Source organism: Watersipora subatra, chromosome 7, assembly GCF_963576615.1.
Source record: "Watersipora subatra chromosome 7, tzWatSuba1.1, whole genome shotgun sequence".
In the NCBI taxonomy this organism is placed as follows: Eukaryota; Metazoa; Bryozoa; class Gymnolaemata; order Cheilostomatida; family Watersiporidae; genus Watersipora; species Watersipora subatra.
In genome coordinates this window covers 15,192,271-15,219,850 of record NC_088714.1, presented here as the reverse complement: position 1 = coordinate 15,219,850, position 27,580 = coordinate 15,192,271, and the positions used below count along the sequence as shown (strand labels likewise).

The 27,580-nt window shown below is 32.9% G+C and overlaps 4 protein-coding genes across 4 annotated transcripts; 2 read left to right on the top strand and 2 right to left on the bottom strand.

Annotated features, from left to right (window-relative positions):
- Positions 1-192: 192 nt before the first annotated feature.
- Positions 193-948, bottom strand: LOC137400456 (uncharacterized). The gene has a single exon (XM_068086781.1). It carries the CDS (start codon positions 946-948, stop codon positions 193-195), a length of 756 nt encoding a protein of 251 aa, XP_067942882.1.
- A 1,828-nt stretch (positions 949-2,776) lies between these two features.
- LOC137400455 (P-selectin-like) lies at positions 2,777-3,788 on the top strand. The gene is made up of 3 exons (XM_068086779.1): positions 2,777-2,861; positions 2,956-3,141; positions 3,459-3,788. Exons 1-3 carry the CDS (start codon positions 2,777-2,779, stop codon positions 3,707-3,709), a joined length of 522 nt encoding a protein of 173 aa, XP_067942880.1. The 3' UTR covers positions 3,710-3,788.
- A 12,901-nt stretch (positions 3,789-16,689) lies between these two features.
- On the bottom strand, positions 16,690-19,186 carry LOC137400178 (C-type lectin lectoxin-Phi1-like). The gene is made up of 3 exons (XM_068086497.1): positions 19,112-19,186; positions 17,961-18,146; positions 16,690-17,427 (listed from the first exon to the last, which is right to left on the bottom strand). The coding sequence occupies exons 1-3, from the start codon at positions 19,182-19,184 to the stop codon at positions 17,177-17,179; spliced, it is 510 nt and encodes a 169-aa protein (XP_067942598.1). The 5' UTR covers positions 19,185-19,186; the 3' UTR covers positions 16,690-17,176.
- A 3,960-nt stretch (positions 19,187-23,146) lies between these two features.
- On the top strand, positions 23,147-26,199 carry LOC137399210 (C-type lectin domain family 17, member A-like). The gene is made up of 3 exons (XM_068085220.1): positions 23,147-23,221; positions 24,673-24,858; positions 25,817-26,199. Exons 1-3 carry the CDS (start codon positions 23,149-23,151, stop codon positions 26,065-26,067), a joined length of 510 nt encoding a protein of 169 aa, XP_067941321.1. The 5' UTR covers positions 23,147-23,148; the 3' UTR covers positions 26,068-26,199.
- The last annotated feature ends 1,381 nt before the right edge of the window (positions 26,200-27,580 follow it).

Below are 27,580 nucleotides of genomic sequence, written 5' to 3'. Positions count from 1 at the left end.
AGATCGACACCGTTCACAGATAAAGTAACACAATAAGGATTAGAATTCTGAGAATTTGCTGCTTTTAGGGTTTGTGCAAGTGAAACATTGTCAAAATCAGAACACATTTGCTCAGCTTCGACATGGTCAGCAGCATGAGCAGCATTAGCTTGAGTTGTATTGGCTTGAGCTCATTTCCTGGTGCACATAGGCTTAATATGGCCGAGTCGACCACAGTTGTGGCAAGTAGCATCTCGAAACCTTGCATTGGTCAGCTGAATGATTGGATTTTCCACATCTCCAACATTTTGAAGTAAGATACTTAGCTTTGGTTGCTGGTGGTCCCAGGCCAGGGGCTGAATTTTGGGGGACCTGGAACCTCTGAGCAGCTGGACCTTTCCTGCCAGACTGAGTTGTCTTGATTTCTGCTGTAGGGTTGTTGGACTGCTGAGCCATTGCGCTTGACTGGTAGTCATCCATCTGTGAGGCCAAAGTGACTGCCGCATCCCATGTCAAAGTTGGCCCCTCTCTGATTAGGGATTGACGAATAGCGTCAGACCTCACCCCTGCCACAAGCCTATTTTGCAACTTCTGCTCCAGTTGGTCAGACGGGCTAAAGTTACAGTGCGTTGAGAACCTCTTCAACTCCAAAACAAACTCCGGGATTGACTCAGTAGCAGACTGTGTGCGAGTGTCAAAAACATAGGCCTCAGCTACCTCGTTTCTACGAGCATAATGTCCATCAAGCAAAGTCACACACTGGGCATACGACTGATCATCAAGACGATCAGGTGAACAAAGGTTGATCAGCAGCTGTACCGCCTCACCGCCCAGTACAGCAATCAAAGACGCCTTCTTCTTATCAGCCGCCGTAATATCGTTTATAACCATCCAAGAGGTAAGCCTCATTTTATAGGTAGACCAGTCTTCAACATCGGGTTTAAATTCTTGCAAATTTCCAACAGGCATCGCTGTAGTAGTTACAGAGTCCGATAAACACAACCTCGTCGCCAATCTGTTTTAACTTGGATCAGATTGCTTGGATTAAGTGAGACTCTTTATTAAACGTATTAGGCCATATTGGCTACATAAACACGACTGACGTAAAAGCGGCCCTAATGCCGTAAACAGGAAGCATGTGAAAAGGTCAAGGACCAATGAGCATTAGCATGTGAGTATATAACAGATTTTTAGAGGCTAATCTTACAAAGTAATAAACCTTTTGATCGCTTGAAAGGACGGGTGCACAATTGGCACTTTCTTTTCAACAGCTCAATAAATGCCTGTTTTGGTTCGTATAAACAAAAGGGTAATCATTGCTATAATAAGAGCCGTGCCTGTCGATCTGTCCAAAGTCACGATAAAAGCGTTGGAAAAAAGAATGCGTTGTTTGGAATTCACACTCGTGAATTGATGCGCAACCAACAGATACGCAACCAACAGCGCTACTAGACCACCTTGCAGTGTCATAGAATAATTATGCACATATTTAATGCACATTATAATCTCTCACGGCAGATGAGACTGCCAGCGTTGGAAAAAAAATTGCATTGAGTGGAATTCACACTGATGACATTTACTTTGGTTGACAAATGTTTTTTGGAATATTTCTGAAGAGAGTTATCATAATTGACATTGCATCATGAGACCCGGGGGTGCCAGGGTTCCAGTTTTACTAATACTGATTAAGTTTCTACACTTGAATGCTATAACTTTTCACATGCTGTCTTTGGAATATCATAATCGGTGTCAGCTTAGCAGCTTTTGAAGAAGAAGAAATTTATCAATGGCAACTGCTAATTTGAGAAACCTTTAAAAAAAGCAGTAACAAAAGGCAAGGTAGAGCATTTAACAAATGCTGCGAAAAATTTTAATCTGGACAATTTTAATTGTTCAGATTAAAGTTAAATCTGAGATTAAATCAGCCAGATTAAATCTGGCCGTTTTAATCTCTGCACTTTGTAGTCTTTTTTGTTAATTTAGTTCTTCATATAAAAACCTCTTTATTTATTTAAGAAATTACTTTGTTTCTCATAAAACTTTAAACTAAGTATATACTCAGGGAGCACTACAGTCAGAGCAGCTAATTGTCAACTTTTCATCAAGATCTGATCTATGCATTTCCGGTAACCCATGCAGATATAGAATGATTTAATAGAAATTAATCTAAATGCTTGTTGTATATTAAATAATACTGTTTATTAATATTTCTAAAGTTTATATATAATTTTAAATGATATTTGTACAAATTTGCATTTCAATTTTGCAAAATATTGTTAGCAGTAAATAAATATATACCACAATTGGAATCATTAAAAATATTAATGCTAGGACCTCCGTTTCTCATCAACATTGATAAGTTAAGCTTTGTAAACTGATAAGTTATGTTTTTAAATGTAATGCATGACACAAATAGTAATCAATTCTTTAAAATAGACTCAAAAAAATTTGAAAACGATTAATTATACTTGTCAAATGAGTTTGATCTATTTTTAATTAAATTTAAGTTGGTAATCAGATATGAACTTTAGTTCATCTTCAATGTCAAATGACCTGTGAAAGATTTGAAATAGCACTTACTAGATATGGTAAGGTGTCTGTACTTTGATCGTTATCTATTTGTCTAGAAATCACTGAAGCACTAAAGAGCCATAGTTAATAGCTTTGATGTAACATACACAATTTGGCATGGTTTAAATTAGATTCTATCAATGTATTTGCGGGAATTAGTCATCGATTCAACTCGTATATAAGACTTTTCACAGTGAATTTGAAGATATTCTGGTAAAGATTGAAGATGAAGACATACATGATGTCTCTCTTTGTATTGGCTGCTGTTGTCTGCAGCCTTCAAGTCAACGCTTGTTGCAAATGCAGTTGCAGTAAGTATAAGGCTGTCATTAATGCCTGATTAAAAAATTAGAAAAGTTCAAAGGTCGTTCATAAAACTTGCACTTATTTAAATAAACATTTCAGCTGGAAAAACCTGTCCACCAGGTTACGCCTACAACCCATTTGCCTGCAGCTGTTTACGTATTGTTCGACAACCTAAAACTTGGTACGCAGCTAAAGCCTTCTGTGAAGCTGCTGGAGAATATCTAGCAGTGCTTGACTGTGTGGAATCCATCAACTGGTACAAGAACTTGAGAATGACAGATCCAGGTATGTGTTTTGACTAAAATTTGAACCTTGACTATCATATTAATTGAGCGCATCCATAAACCAGTTTCTGTTACTAATATCCATCTCTCAAACTCGATGAAGTTTTAATATATTATAATAACTTTATAATATGTAGCTGATTCTATCTTCTGCCTAAAAATCAATTGAGACAAAATTTTACTTCTTACAATGTTATTAAATAGTGAAATCGTTATTCAACAAGTAAAGATTTGGTCTCAAAAGCATAGGCATTATTCAGAGGTCAACTCAGAGCTCTTTTTAATCAGTAGTGAAGTGGTACACTGTTATATTCACAGATTGGAAGAGCAGCTGGGCTTGGATTGGAGGAAGGAAAACTGGAGGAAAATGGCAGTGGTTTGGTAGAGACCAGAAAGATATAATTCTTGGTGACTGGGAACAGGTGCAACCTAGTCCAAACGCAAACAACTACTGCATTCAAACTTTTGACCACACCAGATCTTCTTCAGGGTCCAACTTAGAGAATTTCAAGTGGGATGATTATCCATGCTCAGCATCGATTGCAGCCTTTGTTTGTGAGAAGTTTTAACATTTTTATTATTTGCAAGCCCTAACACAGACTTCATTTTAATGTCATAAATAGACTGACATATATGAGCTGTTTTATTCTCTCGATGTAAAATTGTACATCAGCTTTGAATATGTTTGCAAAATATTATATATGTGTATGTTTAATTAAGATTTTTAATAAGTTCATGCTTGATTTGTGCAAATAAACACTTCTTCATTTACTTCACTTGCAGAATACATGTATTCTGTTTCTTGTGGTGCTAAACATCGCGATTTGCATTAGTTGTTTCTTACATATATTTTCAAGGCTCTTAACCACTTTTCAGGACGCATTCAAGCTCAATATACTCTGAGAATCTGGTAGAATGTATTTCAGCAAATGTTTGTCCTCTGCTGAAAAATTGACTTTTAATGCACTTATGACAGAACCTAGCATAGCTTTTATTGTTCTAAAAGGTGAGAAGAAAGGTTTTTAATTTTAACTAAAATAAACATCCTGCTCGATAATAATATGATAAACAACATTTGAGTTTATTTATACATTTTCATAGCAAAATAATAATGATCTGAAATCAACAAATATATTATATTTTGTCTTGTTTAATCCATGAGGAGTTGTAATGTATATTAGATTTTTATTGGTTTGGAAGACAAAATTGTTGTTTAGTTACTTAGGCTAATGGTTTTAGAGCAAATCTAACACAATGCAGTTTGATTATGAAATCATAAGCGAACAGCAAGTTTACTACTTGCAGATTATTTGTTACATATTGTTTTTATCAACTTTCTGTAAACTTGTGGTTCATGTTAAATAACTTATCTTTTTTAGGATTTAACTTAAATTTCACAATTGGTTGAAGTTTAATACTGACAATTACTGATACTCCTAGTAATTGCTTAGAGTATCAGCAATTGAGCAATTGGAGTGTCAGCAAATGCTAATAGAGGTACTCGAACCCACTCCATCTTACACCTCAATATGTTTAAACCTTTCTTACTCATACAGAATGTTCTTTTTAAAAGTTTGATTTAAGTTCCCCAGCCCAAGTTGTAAAAGTTGTGACCCAAGTTGTAGTGTTGACATTGAATTGATAAGGTTTATCCACCTAAAGTTTTTCAATCCTGTCCTCCAAGACATCAACATCTTTAAACCATGCTTAAACCCATTGAAGTTTAACTTCAAAAGATTCATTCACACCTGACAACTACAGCTTATGTTATAGTAGTGACAGTAAAATACATACTCCAGTGATGCTGTTTTTACCCCTAAAAGGCCTCTATTTCCATTACCCTTAAACAATATACCTGAAGCCATTTGTGGACCCATAAAAGTTGCAATTCAAAAGTTTGGTCCAAATTCACTCAATAGTTTCAGAATGCATAGAAGGCAAACAAACCAACAAATGAAGACAATTTATATTACATATAGAGGTACTAGATGTGCTACCCGGCGTTGGCTGGGTAATAAAAAAGTGTTTGGGCGGAAAATTGATTTGTATTTAACATATAACAACATTTTCCATTTTTACTTTCAAACAACATATCATGAGAAAAGTGTTTTGTGAAGTTCAAATAAATTAAAAGAAAAAATGAAAATAGCTGTAAAGCTTTTCAAACTTTGGCAAACAACTGTAACTTTCAAACCTCATATCATCAGGAAATGATTTTGTGCAGGTTTAATAAATAAATAAAAACGACTATAAAGGTTTTCAAACCACTGTAAGTTTAAAATTTGATAATTATCGGTGGCGAATATCTTTTAATAATGTACAATGGAACCTCGGTTCTCGAACATAATCCATTCTAGAAAGCTGTTAGAAAACCGAGTTGTTCGCGATCTGAAACGATTTTTCCTCTTCGAATAAATGTATGTAAATTTTAATCCGTTCTAAGGCGAGAAAACAACTTCGGTAAAGTGTCTTACATTTTACACCATAAACTGTACTGTACACTGCATACTATAAATAAAGAACAGGTAGATATAGATCGTGTTTAATTTTAATAAAAGTTTTTCTATTTATGATGATGGAAAAAGAAAACAAAAACATACATTTTGTGTGTTTCGCTCCTAAAACATCAAAAAACATTAAAGGTTCGGATACAATAACAAAAAATGCAGAAATTGATAATGAAACAGCAAAAAAGTGCAACAGATCAGTTACATTAAAAATCGTAGGAAAAATAAAATATAAACAGCAATGGCACGTTTATTTCACATCTTTGAAGGAGAATCATCCTCCAAAACAAAACTCGACTGGAGGGGTTATTTCCCTAGCAAATCTCTTCGGTAAAGGAGACATCGTCCCAGATGGTTCCTCCTTTTTTGTAAAGAATATATGAAGTCTAAATTGCTTCTTCGTTTGTTAACGAATGTTTCCATGCTGTTTCTAGAGCTGTGTTCCAATTCCAATGCGCGTGTTCCTTTTTGATGGAGAACCGAGTTTATCTTTAAGCTCCGAGACAAACCAATCTCAAAATCCTTGGTCGAAAACTGAGTTGGTCAAGAACCGAAGTTCTATTGTATATAATCAATACACAAATCGCCAACTTTTAATTTGGGAGAATCTATTGTTGGTACCGCTTTGCTAAAAACAAATTAGCCCTAGTATGGCAAGGACGAAAAAGCATCGCATGTCATAGAGCTAAAAGAGTTGGTAGAGTTTCAATTAATACGTCCTTTTGGTGTGAAAATGCGAAAGGATGTATATGTCATGTAGTATGTTCTGCATATCGCAAGAGCTTACACGGTCTCGTGATTAGAGAATTGGATTACAAATCAGAGATCGTGTTCAACAAGAGTTCAAATCCATCATAATGTGAATTTTTATATCTAAGGTTTTAATCGCCACACCTGGGCATACCAAATACAGAAAACAGACAGAAGACAAAGTTTGAGAAATATATATAAAGATAGAGATAGACATAACTGTTTTGATAATAAACACAAGTTCAAACCCCGATAGATGATATCTTTTTCTCAGCCTCTAACCGTGGTTTCAGACAGACAAACAGACAGACAAACATGGCTCTTATTATAGTAAAGAAAAAAAAGATTAAAAAAATGATAAGCTAATACTTGAATCACTTAAGAACTTAATAAACGGGACTATAGATACATGTTTGATATTCTGATCTAAACTGTCAGGGTAAAGTCTAATTTACTTTTATTTGTTTGTTGGCTTCTAGTCTAACTCTTGTTCAAGTATCATAAAACAGTTGCTGAGTTAGATATCATCTCCTGTTGTACTCTCAGAATCTTTATGTTAGTTTCTAAATTGGCAAAGATTTAGTATCAGGATGAACAGGGTTTACAGTTTGAAGGCTGTGAGGCCCATACAGAGTCTAAAACCTAACATCTTGACTTCTTACTTTTTTTTACACATTTAGCTCTGCTCTACATTACTTCCTGATCTTCAATATTTTATTTTAATAAAGTTTACGATACTGTCAATCTGAAAGTCATATTTTAAAAAGTCAATTTCCTTTTATAGGATCTGCGGAAGTTCTGTGATGTTCTGTGATGTTTAATAATTGCAGATCTATTGTTAGTAAGAGAAAAATTTACATAGCCATTATTCTTGTATTCAAAGCCATAGTTTTTAAACCGTTATCAATTTTTTTTGTAATCAACTCTGTGTATGAATTTTAGGCTTTATTAAGCCTCTGACCTTGCTGTGACAAAATAGTTTTTTGCGAGTCGAATGGTCAGTTCTTCAGATTGTTTTAATCAAAGTACATGTATTTACACATTCAGGTAAAATAGCAAATGTATTACTATAGAGACTAGAGATGTAAACAATTAACAGTAGCATTTTTATTTTTAACTCCAACTTCAACTTTATTTGTCACATATTAGCATCCTGTGTACTTTAGCTAACATCTGTTCAATCTTTGAAGGATGGCTTTCGCATGGCTAAAAGTAAAAGTTACACTAATCAGAAAATAACAAGCTTTCTAAAGATTTTAAAAATGAAAATATTTCATTTGGGCAGCACTTCTAGTTTTTGGGTATCATGTCTATTTGGTAATGAAGTCTTGGTAAACAAGAAAGCATTTTTACTGATACAAACCATAAAAAGTGAATTACTGCTAAATGATGAATTAAATTTCTACCAAAAGAATTACACCAAGTTAGCAGAGAAGTTAATACGGAGGTCTCTTTTGATGAATATTTAGCTCTGTCTAAAATTGAAAATACTCATTTTGGCAGCAAATGAAAAAACTGTTTTAATTTCGTTAATGGTCCCTTTCTCTTTACACCAGTCACTCTAATGACAGTCACTTTATCTTCACACTATTCACTCTAATGGCAGTCACTTTCTCTTTACACCAGTCAATTTAGTGGCAGCCACCAAGGCAGTAAGAGCGCTTACATATATTCATAAAAAGTTATATAAACGAAAAAGTCTTACACCATCATGTGACGTACTTGAAATTATATTCATGTATCAATTTAGATAAATATAGTGAATGTCTACAAAATGTGCTCAACCATAAACATATGCTGTGTTCACCGTTGCAGAAATCTTTATGTGATTTATCTGATAGCCACTGTGTTGACAGCGAATCATTCTTTGAGCTGGTACTGGCTTTTGACTAACCTTGATGATAGGCACTGATGCACTGATGCACTAATGAACTGTCGCAGCTTATTAATGTCCCCAAATACCTTAAACTCTGCATTCTAAAAATAACCAACGAATGATTTATATGTATATACATGAATTGGCGCTGTGTTAGCAGCGAACCATTTGTTGAGCTGGTGCTGGTTTATAGTTCTAACGTTCTATAGAACGTAACAAGAATAAACTTTGCTAATATTATCATAAAGTTGTTAGAGAACATTTTTGTTGAATCTCCAAGTAAAGTTCTATGAAGGCTACTTTTGAATGTTTAACCATAAGCCTTTTCATAGCATTGACATGCAATGTAACTGAAACCTTATGGTGCAACATCATTTTTACCAGCAAATAAATGTTCATGCAATATTTATGGGTAAGTTACTCCAGAAGGTTGGACTTAAAGCTTCCATATACATGTAATATTGCTTTACAATGTAAAAGAAGCATTATATGGTGCAACATAATGTCTAGTATTAAATAAATGCTGCAATACTGTTTTGGCAATTTTTCTCTTATGTTGTTTAATAACATTTCCATTGTAACATTTTACTCTTGCAAGTTTGCTGGCTCTTTTAGAACTTTTTTCGATAGATTAATATATTCACTGGCAACAAAACTTAAAAAATATATTAACTTTAGTTTTACTGCTTTTGCCTGAAATGCATATTCCATTTTTTGAAGTTGTCCCCTTTTGATAATGAAAAATTATTTAAAATTAGACAAAATGAACCAAATTAAAAGTTTTGTTTACTTTTTATTACAAATTTAGAAACAGACAAAATACTATAGGCAAATTATTTGAATTTTAAATGATTTATGTAAAAAACAAAGGTCATTACAAAGTTCAATTTTTGCACTTTATGACAAATATTGCAACAATGACTTTGTTCCACTAGAACGCGCTTAGTATTAGAGTGTGTTTGTTATAGCGTATGTTTGTAATAAAAAGTTTGCAAGTTGTTTTTATAGCTTAATTTAAACTCTTTTCTATATTAATAATTTTGCTATTATATCATATTACCATTTGTGCATTTACCAACAGTATAGCACAAGGATGAAATGTTGTAGAAAGGTTATGAAAGGTTGTGGAAAGGTACATTGTAGGAACATTGGGAACGTTCTGTGAAATGTTATCAGAATGCTTTAAAGTGTCTGCGCATTTACCTCCTGCGAATTTTCAGCTCGTACGGTTATTAGAACATTAGCTAGTATCTTTGAGGCAACATAATGGAAGGAATGATTGTGAAATATTTCGTAACATTCCTTCAATTTTGCAAAAATTTTGCACGAGATCATTTGCTGAACATCATACATATGTTGTTGGGTAGGTTTCTCACTATGTTGCTGAAATGTTAAAAATGTGTATACATATTATCTTGTGATAACATTCCTGGCAAACATTTCTGGAATTTTCGGAACATCCCGGTTGTTCTAGGAAAATATAATGATTAGTTGAGATTCTAAATAGCTTCTGGTAATAAATATTTACCCGTTAAAACTAATCTGAAAATAAATATTTATATCATTCTATAGAGGTAGATAAAGTTATTAGCTTAAAATAAATATGTCACAGAACTTTTAACACTTGTTTTCTCTGGCCAATATTTTCAAATATACATTTGTTGATAAAACATTTAGCAGCGATTATTTTAGAATATTTATTGTAATTGACTGAATTGGCCCTTTTGAATATTAATTTTTGTAAAACGTAGAGTCATCTCCCTACATGTACAGTATTAACATGTACCTTTAAATCGCCTATATAGCTATAATCTACTCAGTCATATTTATAGTAAATACATATGAACTTTACTAAAATCAACCTGGTAAATAAACCCATGATGACTATTAGCCCAGGACCACCCATTGGCAGAGGATGGCATAATATGCCCAGCGTTCGACATAAAATCTGAAAACTTTAGGAGCGTTATACATGGGCATGTCCGAAATGACCAGTTTTTGGTTTAAAGGTGGAGATAATACTTTAATTGAGTAAGCATTATACTTGGGTAAATACAGTAGTTTTAAACTACAGTGTTTCTGGCTAGTTTGTCTCTAACCCGCACGCAAAAGATGACATATTTTATAGCAACCAATATTTGAATCAGGTTTTTCCTGTCAGGCTAGAATGTGATCTGGTGAATGTTGTATGCACATGTACATTAAAAACTATACATGACATTTATAATAACTGTGATGTGCAGCATTGGAAACATTGCTTATTGCTGTCAGTGTCAAACTGTCTTCAAAGACATCCTGGTTACCTGCTGGTTAATGATGTTCATATATATCTACTAACTGTGTTACTCAGCGTTGCCCGGGTAATAAAAAAGTATTTGGTAAGAAAATTTATTTGTATTCAACAAAACACTTTTCTCATGATATGTAGATTAAAATTTTGAATGGCAAATGTTGTTATATGTTAAATACAAATCAATTTTCTGTGCAAAGACTTTTTTATTACTAGTATCGTTGTAGAAAAACAGACTTAAATTAGCTATTGCTTGCTAATTATTTCACATTTATATCTAAACCTTTTTATAGTTGTTTTATTTTTTGTGATTTATTTGACCTGCAAAAAACACTTTGCTCATGATATGAAGTTTGGAAGTTACAATTGTTTGACAAAGTTAAAAAACTTTCACAGTTGTTTTTATTTTTTCTCTCAACTTATTTCAACCACGCAAAACACTACAAAAACAACTACACAATCTATACCGGTGCAAATGTAAAAATGAGATATCGTACTTTGTCTGAACGAACGGAGAGAGAATGTCGAAGCTCTTCTCATAAATCTCCACGTAAGAAGACTTGGCCTTGACCCATATATAGTAAGAGAACCTTACAAAATAATTTCTTATCTGTGGTATCGTGTGTGTGGGCGTACTGATAAAATAATTAGTGTGGGGTTACGGTATATTAATTTTGATAACGCCTTAGATCAAAAGTTCTTAACAGGGCATCATGAAGGGTGGGCACAATGCCAAAATAACAGCTATAGCTAGAAAATCAAACCGACGAATACACAAATATACAGTATATACGACCAATTTTGTGAAATATATATAGATGTATATAGCTGTACTACCCGGCGTTGCAAAGTAATAAAAAGTTCTTTGAACAGAAATTGATTTGCTTTTAACATACACTACAACAACATTTGCGATTCTATAGCTATATATATAACTTCTAAACTACATATCATGAGCAAAGTGTCTTGTGGACTTTTGTGTAGTTAAAATAAATTCAAAAAAAAAATAAAAACAATTTCAAAAGTTTTCAAATTTTGTCAAACAACTGTAACTTTCAAACTTCGTATCATGAAGAAAAGGTTTTGTGAAAGAAAACTAAATTAAAAATAAATCAAACAACTGTAAAAGTTTTCAAACAACTGTAAACTAAAAATTTCATATCTTGAAAGAAGTATTTTGTTGAAAAAAATTAGAAGGAAGAATAAAAATGTAAAGGTTTTTATATGTAAATGTGAAATTATTAGCAAATGATGGCTGAATATAGTTGATTTTGCTACAATTACAATTCAAAATTATTTGATATTCAATTATATTATTTCCATTCGCTTCAGTGTTGGCATGCAAAAATTCGCATGTAGGCTAATATCGTAGGCTATAGACGTACATGGAGTGGTATAGAAATCCATAGTAAGTCATAGTCATTAGTCTAATGCGATCACCTCCTTGTAAAAATCATCATCATTAAAAATAGTACCAAAATACTATGTTAAACTTAAAAACTATAGGTATACCTACAATGACTTTAGTGCATTTTGTGGTTATGATCTGCAGGCCCAAGATAATACAACATTACAATGTACTATGTGGAGAGTTTTTACCTTTGAGACAGACATGTAACGTAAACGCTGAATCTAACTTAAGTGAATTTAATTTACTAAACACATACTTAAAGCTAAGTTTTAGGATGTATTTTAGTAAACCTTAAACTTTTAACATTAATTTTATCATTGCAAAACATTTTTGTTTTAACGAATACCAGATATACAGTATAACAAATACGGATAACTCGCCATGGCAAGTTCAGCGACGTATATTTTTTTAAAAGGTATGTAATCAGTACACAAATCGCCAAATTTTAGGTTCGAGATAAATTATTGTCGATATCGAAACGAAAAAAAGGCGAAGAAGCATCGTGTTGCATAAACTTAGGTCCCAAAATATTTCTTAACAGAAGCATCTTAACACGTAATTGTGAGGCTAAAATAATTAGCATGGGGTATTCGGTATATGAAAACACCTTAGACCAATATGTCGTTCTAGCTCAGTGATAGAGTGTCCGAATAAGAAACTTGTCGATGCATTCGTCGTGAGCTCAAATCCATCAAAATCTGGAATTTTAATAACAAGATTTTAATAGCTATAGCTGGACATACCAAAAACAGAAAGCAAACTTTGAGAAACATATATATTATAGATCTACCTTGTTCAGAAGAAAGGGCATGTTCAGCAGGATACGCATACAACCCATTTGCCTGCAGCTGTCTGCGCATTATTAGAGAACGTAAGACCTGGGATGAAGCTAAGGCTTACTGTGAAGCTGCCGGAGAGTATCTGGCTGTCCTCGACTCCGTGGAATCTATCAACCGGTACAAAAACTTGAGCATTTTAACCCTGATCAAATTTTGTTGATATTAATTGTAAAACATTCTGGCATTCAGATCACCTCACACATCAAATACAATCACAAATTATTGAGAAACACTGAAGATTTCTGACAAAATCTACAATAATTTTCTGCAAGTTCATCTTTAAGTGCAGTTACATATTATGTATTCCAATAATAATACTCTTAGCAATTGTTAGGAGTATTATCAATTGTCAGTATTAAACTTCAACCACTTTAAAAATGTAGGTTAAATCTAAAAAAAGATAAGTTTTCTAACATGACGGGTTAACAGCATGTTAATAAAAACAGTATGTAACAAATCATCTGCAAGTGGTAAATTTGATGTTCGCTTATGACTTGAATACAAAATTAATAGAATAATAATGCAGACTCAAGTCATGAATATCTCCAGAAATATTACAAAACAACCTCATAATCAAACTGCAACTTGTTAGATATGCTTTAAAGGCTCTAGTCTAAATAATTGAAAAACAATTTTGTCTTCCGAACTAATAAAATCTAATATACGTTACAACTGCTCCTAGATAAAAACATGAAATATTTGTTGATTTGAGATCATTATTATCTTGCTATACAATATAAATATGTAAAAATATACTCAAATGTTGTTTACTATATCATTATTGAAATATTTTCAATACAACATTTTGCAGTTGCTACCATGTCATGTAAAATGAAAAAGCAAAAACAGCTGTTACTTGTGAAAAAGTAAACAACACATGTATAGGTTAAAAGCCTACCTGAAAAGCCTTGTGTTAGATTACCTTTTCCTTGACTGCCTGAACTACAACTGATAGGTACTTTCTGCTTAACTACCAGGAAATTGCTGGCACCCCATGTACAGACTAATATTATACAATATCTTTTGAAAATGTAATTGAGGTTGAATCGATAACGCTAAAACCAAGATTTTTGCTGAAGAAGTAGTTAGCATGGGAAAGGTTGTGTGCCCATATAACGTAATTGTGCACAATGATAAACTCGCTGCACTTTATAGGTACACCTGACAATCTCTCACATCGTACTGTACTGTTTGGATGTTAAAGTTCACTAGCCAGTCCATAGCCAGGCTCTGAGCCAAGAAATAAAATTGCTTTTACCGAGAGTCCAACTTCCAAGTTGTGGCTTGGTAGGCTGACACTCTACCACCTGCCTTGCAATACTGTGGAATGATTGTGCAGCAAGTTATTACACCTGATGATAGCATATACTCATTGAAGTAATTATAGAGATAAACTTCTTGAAATTTATTGAAATATATCTTTAGCTTAACATACAGTCCTAATTTAAATAGCACCGAAGTGAGCCAGTTCTTATTAGAATATAGTGCATTTAAAATATTTATTATCCTTCACTATCATTATTATAAATATCTTATTATATGTAATTATCATTATATGAACTTATAATCTTATTTACACAATAAAGTTAATATAACTGTCAAGGCCTGCTGCTTGTTCTTTTGCTTCTACATGTTTTCATATTCTTTTACATATTCTTTAGAGGAAAATGGCAGTGGTTTGGCAGAGACCAGAAAAACATCCTTCTAAATGATTGGGAACAAACTCCACCTAATCTGAATGTGGTTGACTACTGCATTGTGATTGTGATACAGATCGACTACATATTGACTTTGACTGTCTCACAACTTTTTTGTTAAAATTTATGTAAAAAAACAATTTGCAGCTGCCTAAAGGTGAGTTTTATTAGTCCACCTGCCTTATAGCATCAGTTGAGCAAATAAAGAGAAACCAGTTAAATATATACCTGTACGTATAAGAAGGGGGATAGCAGCATTCAATATATGTAAAACTCAAACAGGCTAATCACAGTTGTTTTAGCAGAGTTTATAATTATTGTCTATAATAAACAATGATCTAACTGCATTTAAGTATCCTTTCTAAGCATCAGAAGTTTCCCTCTCTTATAAAGAAGTTAGACAACTCCTTAATGCATCTATGTTATACATACTGTGTGATATAGATGTACACTAGCTGTGCTACCCAGCATTGCCCGAGTAATAAAAAGGTTTATGCTGTGATAATTTATTTGTGTTTAATATATAATAACATTTGCTATTCTAATTTTCAGTGTTTTGTGTAATTGAAATAAATTAAGAGAGAAAACTACAGCAGTTACTGTGAAGGTTTTGAAACTTTGTCAAACCACTTTTAAACTTCATATCATGGGGAAAATCTTTCGTGCAGGTCAAATAAATTAAAATAAACAGAACAAATATAAAAAAAATGTTTAGATGTAAGTGTGAAATAAATAGCAAGTAATAGCTAAATTGAGTTTGTCTTGCTACGATTACAATATGAGGTGATTCGGTAATGATACAATTAATACGAACTTAGAAAACAAAATAATGATACTGAATATGTAAAATTAATAATAATAATTCTTGCATAGAAGTTGTGTGTGTGTGCACATGCGTGCATGCGTGTGTATTTGTGTGTGTGTGTAAAAAAGATTACTGTTCTCCCAAAAGCTATCCATCAAAACTTTGAATACGCCGATACTGGTACCTTTTGATACCGATACAAATGTAAAAATGAGATATCATACTGTCTTTGTCTGACTGAGGGGAGAGATAATGTCGAGGCTCTTCTCACAAAGACAATATAATTGTCCACGTAAGAAGAATTGACCTTGACTCCAGATATATTAATTGAACCTACCAAAAAGTATTTCTTAACACGGGCACCGTAATGGTGGCCGCATCGGTAAAATAATCAGTGTGCGCCATTACTGTAGCTATAGCTGGAGTGACAGACAGACATACTTTGAGAAATATATATATAGAAAATATACAAATGTTGTGTGGAATACCCCCTCTTAATGAAAGCCTCATAATAAATATAGGGTGTTTTTAGTAGACAACAAAAAATTTCATATTTAAAGGACTTTTTTGTAAAATCTTAATAATTTTTTGATAAGTTCTACTTCAATTTAGCAATAATTTTTCATGTTTGTCATTTATTGCAAATATTCATGCCCTTTGTTTGCATTTCTCATTTAAGTTATCATAAAAAATGTATTTGAGCTCATTTACTAGAAACCTTTGACTCATAAGTCATAGCTTTTGGGGTAGAAACTGGAATAATCTTGTAATAAAACCTTATATAGAAGTACAGAATAAAACTATGTTTTCATGAATAGTTGTGTTAAGTGCATGATTGTTTTGGCAATGTATAACAAGTTGTTTTGGGTTACATTGTTGAAGAGTAAATAAGCTGCAACATGTTGAATAACTCTAAGAATTTTATAACGACAATTTTTATATTACTAAACCACTGCTGTTATTTTACTATATACAGTACTACTATTACTATGGTATGTTACTTTACTATATACCGTATTACTATTACTATGGTATACTATTTTACTGCATACAGTAATACTATTACTATGGTATACTATTTTACTATATGCAGTAATACTATTACTATGGTATACTATTTTACTATATACAGTACTACTATTACTATGGTATATTATTTTACTGCCCTATACTACTGCTTTGTTGTAACAAAAGTATGAAAGTAAATAAAATACATAAATAAGCTAATGTTTTTCGTTTGATTAGTTTGCAATAAATCTGTGTTTAGTCACTATACTGAGCAACTTTCTATAACTTGGAATAACTTCTCATCAGCTGAAATTCCTATGGAATTTTTTCTGTGTATCAAAATGTAGGTTATAAAAGCGGTGGGGAAAGAGCATTTTGGAAAACTCTGTGGTTATATAATATATGCTGTATAACAGGTTCCCACAAAGTTGATTATTTATTAAATGACAGTAGAACCATCTTAATAAAAAGAGCCCAGTCTAATATCTGAGGAGTTGAGACTAAACCAACAGCAAAAGACAAACATTGAATTATATCTTACTAAAGGTTTTATACATAAGCAGAAACACATTAATTAATACCTTAGAGAAGTATTGGGTTTTCTATAATACTGAAAAGATTAACTTCTAAACATATGGTTAAAAGGATTTATAACTCACATGTGATAGTTAAAGAGTGGCTTTTTTCAAACTGACTAAAGAGATTTTCCTGCTTTAATACTGTTGAGCTCTCAAAGGTTTATATTTACTGAAGCAAGTGGTGATGTGGGTTAATATGAATTTAATACAATAGCAATTATTCAAAGCAACAGAAATAAAATAGAGTTTAGACAGTCAGAAAAACTGGTTCCATACTAAAACTTTTCACAAACGAAAGCCTGGGGAGTTGAAGTGCAGGTTATGTCATCCCACTTAAAGTTCTCCGCGATAAAACCATTAGAAGCTCTGCCACCGTCAAATGTGTGAATGCAATAGTCATCGAGATTCGGACTAGGTTGTGTCTGTTCCCAATCACCCAGAAGGATGTCTTTTCGGTCTCTGCCAAACCACTGCCATTTTCCTCCAGTTTTCTTTCCTCCAATCCAAGCCCAGCTGCTTCTCCAATCTGTAAGTAAAAAATGTGAAATCCCTATTGCTTAGTTAGCACGGGACATAACTTCTGACCATATTTGATGCTGTGAATTTTTGAAAGAAGATTAATAATCCCGAAAGATTCATTTTTGACAAGACTGTATGGATTTCACATTGCAGTAATAAGCAAAGATTAATAAAACTCTTGTTGTTTGAATACAATTCATGGAGATGGACTCAATTGATTATTAAATACACCTCATAGGGATGAATTCAATTGATCTTTAAATACATCTCATAGGGATGAATTCAAATGATTACTAAATACAGCTCATAGGGATGAACTCAATTGATCTTTAAATACAGCTCATAGGGATGAACTCAATTGATCATTAAATACACCTCATGCAGATGTAATGAACGGATTTGGTGCAAGCAATGATATACAGCCCCCAGTGGGCGCTGTATATCATTGGTGCAAGCGAGATAAATGTTCCATAAATTCGTTATCTGAATTGTCAATATTTAAACAAAGATACAAAACTTTTTATGGTTGAAAACACATACCTGGATCTGTCATTCTTAAGTTTTTGTACCAGTTGATAGATTCCACGGAGTCGAGGACAGCTAGATACTCTCCGGCAGCTTCGCAGTAAGCCTTAGCTTCATCCCAGGTTTTACGTTCTCTAATAATACGCAGACAGCTGCAGGCAAATGGGTTGTATGCGTATCCTGTTGGACACGGCCTTCCAGCTATTAAAAACAAACAACTATATATCACAAAAAATTCAGGTTTCTAAGATCTGACTGATCCTAAAGGCAAATCGCTAAAAACTGTAAAAACTAAAAACTTTTCACATAGACAGTTGTATGCTGTGTTATTTTGAGTAGGAATTGATTCTAAATTCTCTTTCCATTTAGTCACACAAATTAGTCCTTTGTGCTTCACTGCTTCAGTGATGTATTTAGTTCCAGTCTCTCATTTTTACGTTTGTACCTGTATATCAAGAGGTACTAGTATCGCTGTATTTAAAATTTTGATGGATAGCTTTTACTGCATCAGTAACATTTTTATCTCACACACTTCTATTTACTCATTGTTATTATTAATTTAACATATTCATGATCTTTTTTCTCAGCTCGTTTTGTTAGTATCAGTATCAAATATTTTTTTCTTGTAATCTTTGTAGTAGAACAGACTTTATCTAGCTATTACTTGCTACTTATTTTACATTCAACCTCCGTTACAGTTGATTTATTTTTTCTTAATTTATTTGAACTACACATAACACTTTCATCATGATATAATCTTTAAAATTTATAATAGTAAACGCTGTATATGTTAAATAATAATAAAGATTTCTTTGCAAAAACTTTGTTATTGTCATGGCAATGCGAGTAATTAAGCTAGTATATAACTAAAGGTAGATGAAATTAAATAAATGAACAAACTTCAACTTCACAAATACCAACTAAAATGGCATGGTATAAAGTTATATTGTTATTTAATTATAGGTATGAATTAAATAACTATATATATTACTATATAATTTAACTATATATAATATAAAACTAAGTGGTGTAAATAACTAAAGGTATATATATATCTACCTATCTAACATCTATAAAAGTAGATTAGTATATAAAGATAAACATCAGGAAGGTCAGCTAAAATGACACGCGATATAAGTTAGCTTTGAATACAATTTGACACTCACAGCAATAAGCATTGACTTGAATGCTGCAGACTGTAGCAGCTACTACAAAGAGAGAAACCATGTATGTCTTCATCTTCGATCTTCACCAGAATACTCTCAACTCCTCTGAGAGAAGTCTTATATACCAACAGTATATTCTGGTGACTTACGATGATTCATAATAAAATTCCTTGTAAAATTACAACATTTCTATGAAAAGTATCCAGTAGTAATACTTATTTACCTTATTGCATCAGTTCACTTTGACATGATTGGTGGTTAATGAAGTTATTACATCAGTTAATTTGATGTCTTTGATTGATTAGCTTCTACAGCTTGATCTGCTGATAACATCTATATTGATAGATGGAAACACGTATATAAACATTGCATCATATTGCGATGTACCACCTCCTTATTTGTCATGTTCATGGTTTCGAATAATTCTTCTCACCATGAGTAGGTCAGAAACTAGTTATAGAGTGAGTGTATGGAGTTCTCTAGCTGTATTATACAGATGAGACTTTACTCTGACATGAGAGGCAAGACGATAAAATGGAAAGATAAACTATATTCTACAATACACTTCTACTGGCTTTACTGTTATATGATTAATGACCTCGGATATGTAAAACATCAAGTATAACGATTTAATGATAATATTTACTATTATAAGAGTAGTGTTCATCTATCAGGATATCTGTAGCTATACTCTGAGGTTAGATAAAAAGATTCCCTTTCACAGGGTTCTAACCCTCAACTTGTTGTTAGATAGACCAACACATTACTACTTGCACCAATCCCGCACTGTTCCACACCTAAAAAATATTGTTCAGTTATCTTTGAATGATTTCTCACGGCCTACCTGACTGTTAAAGTACTACTTTTAATATAATAAAACTTGCAGTCGTTTCCGTAAAGCCATGGCTAAAAGTTGAAATAAAAGATTGTTTTCAATGGGATTCGAACTCACCACATTCAGCCTGGGAGGCTGACACCCTAACACCTTTCAGCACTTCAGTATAATTATGTAGACTGTTATTCTCTGTGCTTTATTGGTGCAACTGATGATCTAACACAGCAGACTAGACTGTCAAGCTGCTAGTATTGATAATGGTGCAAGATCGAGTTACTTGTATAGACATAAAACAGTAAAATCAATAAATGGTTTAAGTAGTTGCGCTCTAAAGATTTCTCCGCAGCCAATGACAGGTCATCTGTCGAGTGTCGAGCATCCTCAAAAACTTCTGATTTATTAGCTTTAGATCGTTAGATGGCTGCCAATATATTCTCTCAATGAAGGATTATCATAGAGTTTGAGCAAACCCTTTGAGTACTCAGAAGTACTCATTAGATTACCAAGAAAGGCATGAACTTTTTTAAAGAAAACCATTTGAGGATGTACCAAAGTTTTTCACGTTTTTGTAGCTATCTAAAATGATCTGTGATTACTTATATTAAGTTATACTAAAGCTAGTTATATAAAGATTTTTGCAACAGTAACGCAGAATGTGTTTATGGTTAAGCACATTTTGTAGAAATTTACCATAACAATTTATATTGACGCTTGCAAATATTTCTAAGTACACTTTATGACTTGATGGTGCAAGACCTCCAACAAATTACAAAGCAGTACACAAGCTATAATATCATCACAGGTTCATTGCAAGCAATAAATATCTACTGGTAGAGATATTTCTCGATTTCTCAATGTAGATTTATTAAGAGATCTTTGACAAGTTAGAGTTATGTTCGCAGAATTATTGCATTCAAAAGGTTTATTATCGTTCCACCGAAAAAAATGCAAAATATAGGTGACATTCACGTCACTTGTAAAAGGACTAAAATTATCTTCCAAAAATTTGTATGAGCCACTTGAAAAATACAATGCCAGCTTCTATCTGAACGCCGCCTTGAATTGATCGCCACTAATAAGAAAGGGGTTAAAAATAGAAGACCATAGCGTTCAATTAGAGGTTTTACAGTGTTCATCAAAAGAGACTTTTAGTCTGCCACTTTCTCTGCCACAGTAATAAAATAAAGCAATAGTGATAATATAATAAACTGATAAAAATAATACAATAAACTAATTATGTGCCGCTAAATTATGTTTATGTTTCTCTTTCATAAAAATTATTTCTGTTAATCAACAATTTAGTTTATCAAAAACTGATAATATAAAAATTATCCTTACAAGACAGATGTTAAACTATATATAGATTTACTAGTTTTGCAAGTATAGTAGACACTCTTATAACATATACCTCACTTAATGTAAATTTCACATAACATAATGAATTTGTGTAAAGTTTATGCTTTGTATCACAGGAACATATCTCTCTAATGTCAAGTGGATGCAAGTACTAATTGATATGTTCGCCACGATTTGTAGCCAAAACTGGGTTTTTGTGTGCAATATGCACATAATATGCAAATAATAATTCAAATAACCCCAATGATGCTATCAAATGATCTGCTAAAAATCTGCAAATTTATAAATTATGTTAAATCTATTAAATGCTACAAATATTCATTCCAAAATAAGTGACACGATAAAGAAAGTTTATAATGCATGCTAATATTAAAATAAAAACTTTTTAAGAAAAAACCTTAAGCGCCGTTTGCTTGGCCATTTTGCTTCTTTTGACTGTTCAATACCTTCTACGTTTTCTTCTAACCCGAAATATTCTGCACCGCTGAACTAGTCAATATGAGCGTCCAAAATTTCAAAAAGGAGCAAAACTTTCATGTAAAGGAAAAGAAACATTTAGCTACTCGTAGATCTTGTACACAAGCGCTAAGGACAAATATTAGCCTTGACATAGCAGTACAGATCCTTTAGTAATTACTCAAGCCTGTAATTCCTTAGTTGTTTTATTAATGTTACTAGGGTATAGTTAACTTTGGTACAAAAAAAGTTAAATTAAAAGGTTAAATATAGTTTTTTCCTATTTAAAAGGCCATAGGTGTGAGTTTGAAGAGTTATGGAGCGGATTAAGAAATTTACGAGTATATTACTGTTTATATAATGTAAAATTTATATGACATAAACGTTTACAGAATGGATTATTTACTTTGTAGGAGCCTCTACTGTAGCCTTAAAATTATGAAAAGCAACGAACTTTGAGGTGTCAGAGAATTGTTTTTATTTTCCATCAGAAAGTTTTCAGGTGTTTAAAAGACTGTTTATGAGAAATCAAATGTGAGAATACTTCACGCATTCTCCTTCTTTCCATGCCTTCCATGGAAGAAGGCATGGAACATATGCAACTGAAATTTGGATGAAATTGGCCAGAAAATGTGAACATGTGTTTACCTGCACTAAAACATGGATGCAGAAACACGCAGGCATGCTCATGTGCATACATGCGAGCATGCATTGGAACAGACTTTCGCATACATACATGCCCACATGCCATGACAAAATGTAGTTTGTTAAACTACGTGTAGATAATCACTGAAACACTAAATTATCACAAAATTGTTATATTTGATGCCTTACATATCCCAAATCGTTAATCATATAACAGTAAAGCTAGTAGAAGTCTATCAGTAGAAGCTAGTAGGAGTTTATCATAAAGTATAGTTTATTTCTCCACCTTATTGTCTTGACTCTGATGTCAGAGTAAAGTCTCATCCTCATACAACAGCTAGAGAACTCCATGCAGTCACTCAATAACTAGTTTCTGACCTACTCATGGTGAGAAGAATTATTCGAAACCATGAACATGACAAATAAGGAGGTGGTACACCGCAATATGATGCAATGTTTATATACGTGTTTCCATCTATCAATATAGATGTTATCAGCAGATCAAGCTGTAGAAGCTAATCAATCAAAGACATCAAACTAACTGATGTAATAACTCCATTAACCACCGAGCATGTCAAAGTGAACTGACGAAATAAGGTAAATAAGTATTGCTAATGTATAACTTGCATAGAAATGTTGTAATTTCACAAGTAATTCTATTGTGAGTCATAGTAAGTCACCGGAATATACTGTTGGTATATAAGACCTCTTAGCGGAGTTGAGGATAATCTGGTTACGATTGAAGATGAAGACATACATGATTTCTATCTTTGTAGTAGCTGCTACAGTCTCCAGCATTCAAGTCAATGCTTATTGCTGTGAGTGTCAAATTTTATTCAAAGCTAGCTTATATAGCGTTTCATTTTAGCTGACCTTCCTGATGTTTATATTTATATGTTAATCTACTTTTATAGATAATAAATAGGTAGATAAATATACCTTTAGTTATTTAGATCAATCACTTATAGATATATTATATAGATATATTATATACATATAATTAGATTATATAGTGTTATATACAGCTATATAATTTATAGTTATATAAGTTATATAGCTATATACAATGATATGTAGAAAGTAATATAGCTTTATACCATGCTATTCTAGCTGGCATTTACTAACTTCAATTTTATTTATGTATTTTATTTCATCTACCTCCAGCTATATGAATGCCCGTCATTAATCTGGCAATAAAAAGGTTTTTGCACTGAAAGTCTATTTTTGTTTATCATATACAGCATTTACCATTCTAACTTTTAAATGTTGTATCATGATGAAAGTGTTTTGTGCAGTTCAAACAAATTAAGAAAAAATAAAACAACTGTAAAGGTGTTTGATGGTAAAATAAGTAGCCAGTAATAGCTAGATGAAGTCTGTTGTACTACAAAAATTAAAATAAAAAAGATTTAATACTGATACAACTTATATAAACTGAAAAAAAATACAAATCATGAATATGTTAAATTAATAATAACAATGAGTAAATAGAAGTGTGTGAGATAAAAATGTTACTGATGCAGTAAAAGCTATCCATAGAAAGTTTAAATACGCGATGCTGGTACCTCTCGATAGTGGTACAAACGTAATAATTAGGTACCAGAACTAAATACATTACTGAAGCAGTGAAGCACACAAGACTACTCCGTGTGACTAAATGGAGAGAGGATGTAGAAGCAATTCCTACTCAAAATAATGCAACATATGACTGATCATGTGAAAAGTTTTTAGTTTTTACAGTTTTTAGCGATTTACCTTAGCATCAGTCAGATCTTAGGAACCGGAAATTGAAAGCGGGTAAAATTGAGATTTTTAAAGAAAGCAGATGTTTAGCTAGTTATAAAGACATCTAGTTTTAAAATAAATAAAGAATTGATGTAAAAACTATAAACAAACAAAAGAGGTGAAGTTTTGTTTGTGGCACGCAATCAATGATCGTGGCATGCAAGCTTTCCAAAGCCAGTTAAGAACGTTCAGAAAAATTGCATTTCACAGGGATCAAACAGGTTTAGAAACACGGCTGTGAAATCAAGCATATTTTGATTGTAAGGCATAATCATATCATAGTATTGCTTATCGGGCATGTAGTGTAATGAGTAATGTACCTGTCTGTCGCTAAAGAGCTCAAGTGCAAATCCAGTGCAATGCAAACTTTCCGTGGCTAGTTTTGAATTGCTATGACTACAAATAGGGACAAAAGACAAACAAACACTAAGCAGTATGTAGATATATCTATTTTTTGTTATATATAGTTATCTGTCCTTAACAGCAGGAATAGCGTGTCCAACAGGATACGCATACAACCCATTTGCCTGCAGCTGTCTGCGCATTATTAGAGAACGTAAGACCTGGGATGAAGCTAAGGCTTACTGTGAAGGTGCTGGAGAGTATCTAGCTGTCCTCGACTCCGTGGAATCTATCAACTGGTACAAAAACTTAAGAATGACAGATCCAGGTATGTGCTTTCAACCTTACATAGTTTTGTACCTCTGTTTGAATATCAACTCAAATAATAATAAATAATAATAATAATAAATAACAATTCAAATTATGAATTTATTGAACAACTAGATGAATGGTCGGCGTTGCCCGGGTAATAAAAGTCTTAACACAAAAAATTGTTTGTATTTAACATATAACAACAGTTACCATTCTAACTTTCACACTTCATATCATGAGAAAAGTATTTTGTGCAGTTTAAGTAAGTTAAGAGATAAACTAAAAAATAAAAGTTCATGAAAACACGAGAAAGCATCACGTTTCATAGAGCTAAAAGAGTTTATAGAGTTTCAATTAATACATCATTTTGGGCGTGAAATGGAAAAGGGTGTATATGTTATGTAGTAAGAGCGATGAATTGTAAGAGCTTTTGTGGTCTTGTAGTTAGAGAATTGAATTGCAAACCTGCGGTCGCAATTTACGTGAGTTCAATCCAACAGAATGCGAAATTTTAATTACAAAATTTTAATAGCTATAGCTGAACATACTGAAGGACAGACAGACAGACCTACAGACAACAAACTCTGAGAAATTTATATATGGTTTATTTCGCTTGCACAAGATCAATTCATTACATCCCTGCAGTAGAGCTGCATCTAAAGATCAATTGAGTCCATCCCTATGAATTGTATCTAAAGATCAATTGAGTCCATCCCTATGAATTGTATCTAAAGATCAATTGAGTCCAACCCTATGAATTGTATCTAAAGATCAATTCATTACATCCCTATGAATTGTATCTAAAGATCAATTGAGTCCCAGGAATTGATCTTTAGATCTTAGAAACATCCCTAGGAATTGTACTCGAACTACAAGGGTTTCATTTATCTATGCTTATCATTGTACATGTGAAATCCATACAGCCTTGTCCAGTATTAACTAAGCAATAGGGATTTCACATTCTTTACTTACAGATTGGAGGAGCAGTTGGGCTTGGATTGGAGGAAAGAAAACTGGAGGAAAATGGCAGTGGTTTGGCAGAGACCAGAAAGACATCCTTCTGGGTGATTGGGAACAGACACAACCGAGTCCGAATCTCGATGACTATTGCATTCACACATTTGATGGTGGCAGAGCTTCTAATGGTTTTATCGCGGAGAACTTTAAGTGGGATGACATAACCTGCACTTCAACTCCCCAGGCTTTCGTTTGTGAAAAGTTTTAGTATGGAACCAGTTTTTCCTAACAGCCTGAACTCTATTTTATTTCTGTTGCTCTAAATAATTGCTATTGTATTAAATTCATATTAACCCACATCACCACTTGTCTCAGTAAATATAAACCTTTGAGAGCTCAACAGTATTAAAGCAGGAAAATCTTTTGTCAGTTTGAAAAAAGCCACTCTTTAACTATCACATGTGAGTTATAAATCCTTTTAACCATATGTTTAGAAGTTAGCTTTTTCAGTATTATAGTAAACCCATATTTAAACCCAAGAACATCTTTATTTGCAAGAAATGTCAAACATCAAAAATTATTGGTAAATAAAAATAAAATTTATCAAATAATTATTGAGATTTTTTGCATAAAATCCTTTCAAATATAAAACTCTTTATTGTCTATCAAAAATACCTTTTATTGATTATGTTGCCTTCATTAGGAGGGGCCATTCCATACATTGTTTGACCACATGTATATCCCACAGTACAGTACATGTGTGAAATTGGGTCATTAAGGAGTTGTCCAACTAACTCCTTTATAAGAGAGGGCAACTTTTGATGCTTAGATATGATCCTATGAACAGAAACCAAATGAAAGAACAAGATAGCTTATTAATAAAAAGTAGTAATTATAAACATTGCCAACTGTAATTAGCCTGCTTGAGTCTTACATATATTGAATGCTGCTAATCCTTTCATACAAGTATATATCTAACTGGTTTCTCTTTATTTGCTGAAACGAAACTGTAAAGTAGTGAGCAAGTACATTTGATAAGGGCTTACCGGTAGAACCTGAAGTGTTTGTCATAAACTACTGCTACAAAAAATATTATATTGAGCCTTTTATTGGCCTTTTATTTCATGTGATAACATTGTGTCAAAACAATAAACCTGCCGAATTGAGTACGTCAAAGTAAAGGTATTCCAACCTACGGCCATTTTTTAACGGTTCATTTCTGAGCTTTTAAGGGCTTGTAATCACATTTCCGCATATTTGGAACCTACAACACAACAGAGTAAGACATGGTGAATCTTTTAATACCAAATAATTGTAATTTGAATTTTGTTGCAAGTCAACCTTTAACACTCTTAGAGTGATTTTAGACGAACAAACAGCTGTTATTATAGTAGAAATTGTTTTATAATCGCTCACCACGTCTTTACTACATGGAAAAAGGAAAGACAACTCTCTTCACTACACCCTCGTATATGTATACTTGGGGAGCCTTAATAAGCTGAAAAAGCTACATACTCCTATAAGCCTGTTAAAAGGAAAAACAACTTTCTTCACTACACCCTCGTATATCTATACTTGGGGAGCCTTAATAAGCTGAAAAGCTGCATAGTCCTATAAACCTATTAAAGAGGCTTTGCCTCCTAAAGCCAACCTGGTGTCCTTAGCCCAAGTTTGTGAACATAGTCATGCTCTCGAGAGACGCCTGCATATACAGCATACCGTTTTTTCCTTAAGTCGTTTAGACTGGTGTGATGATACCCCCCCCCATACACCAATAAGCA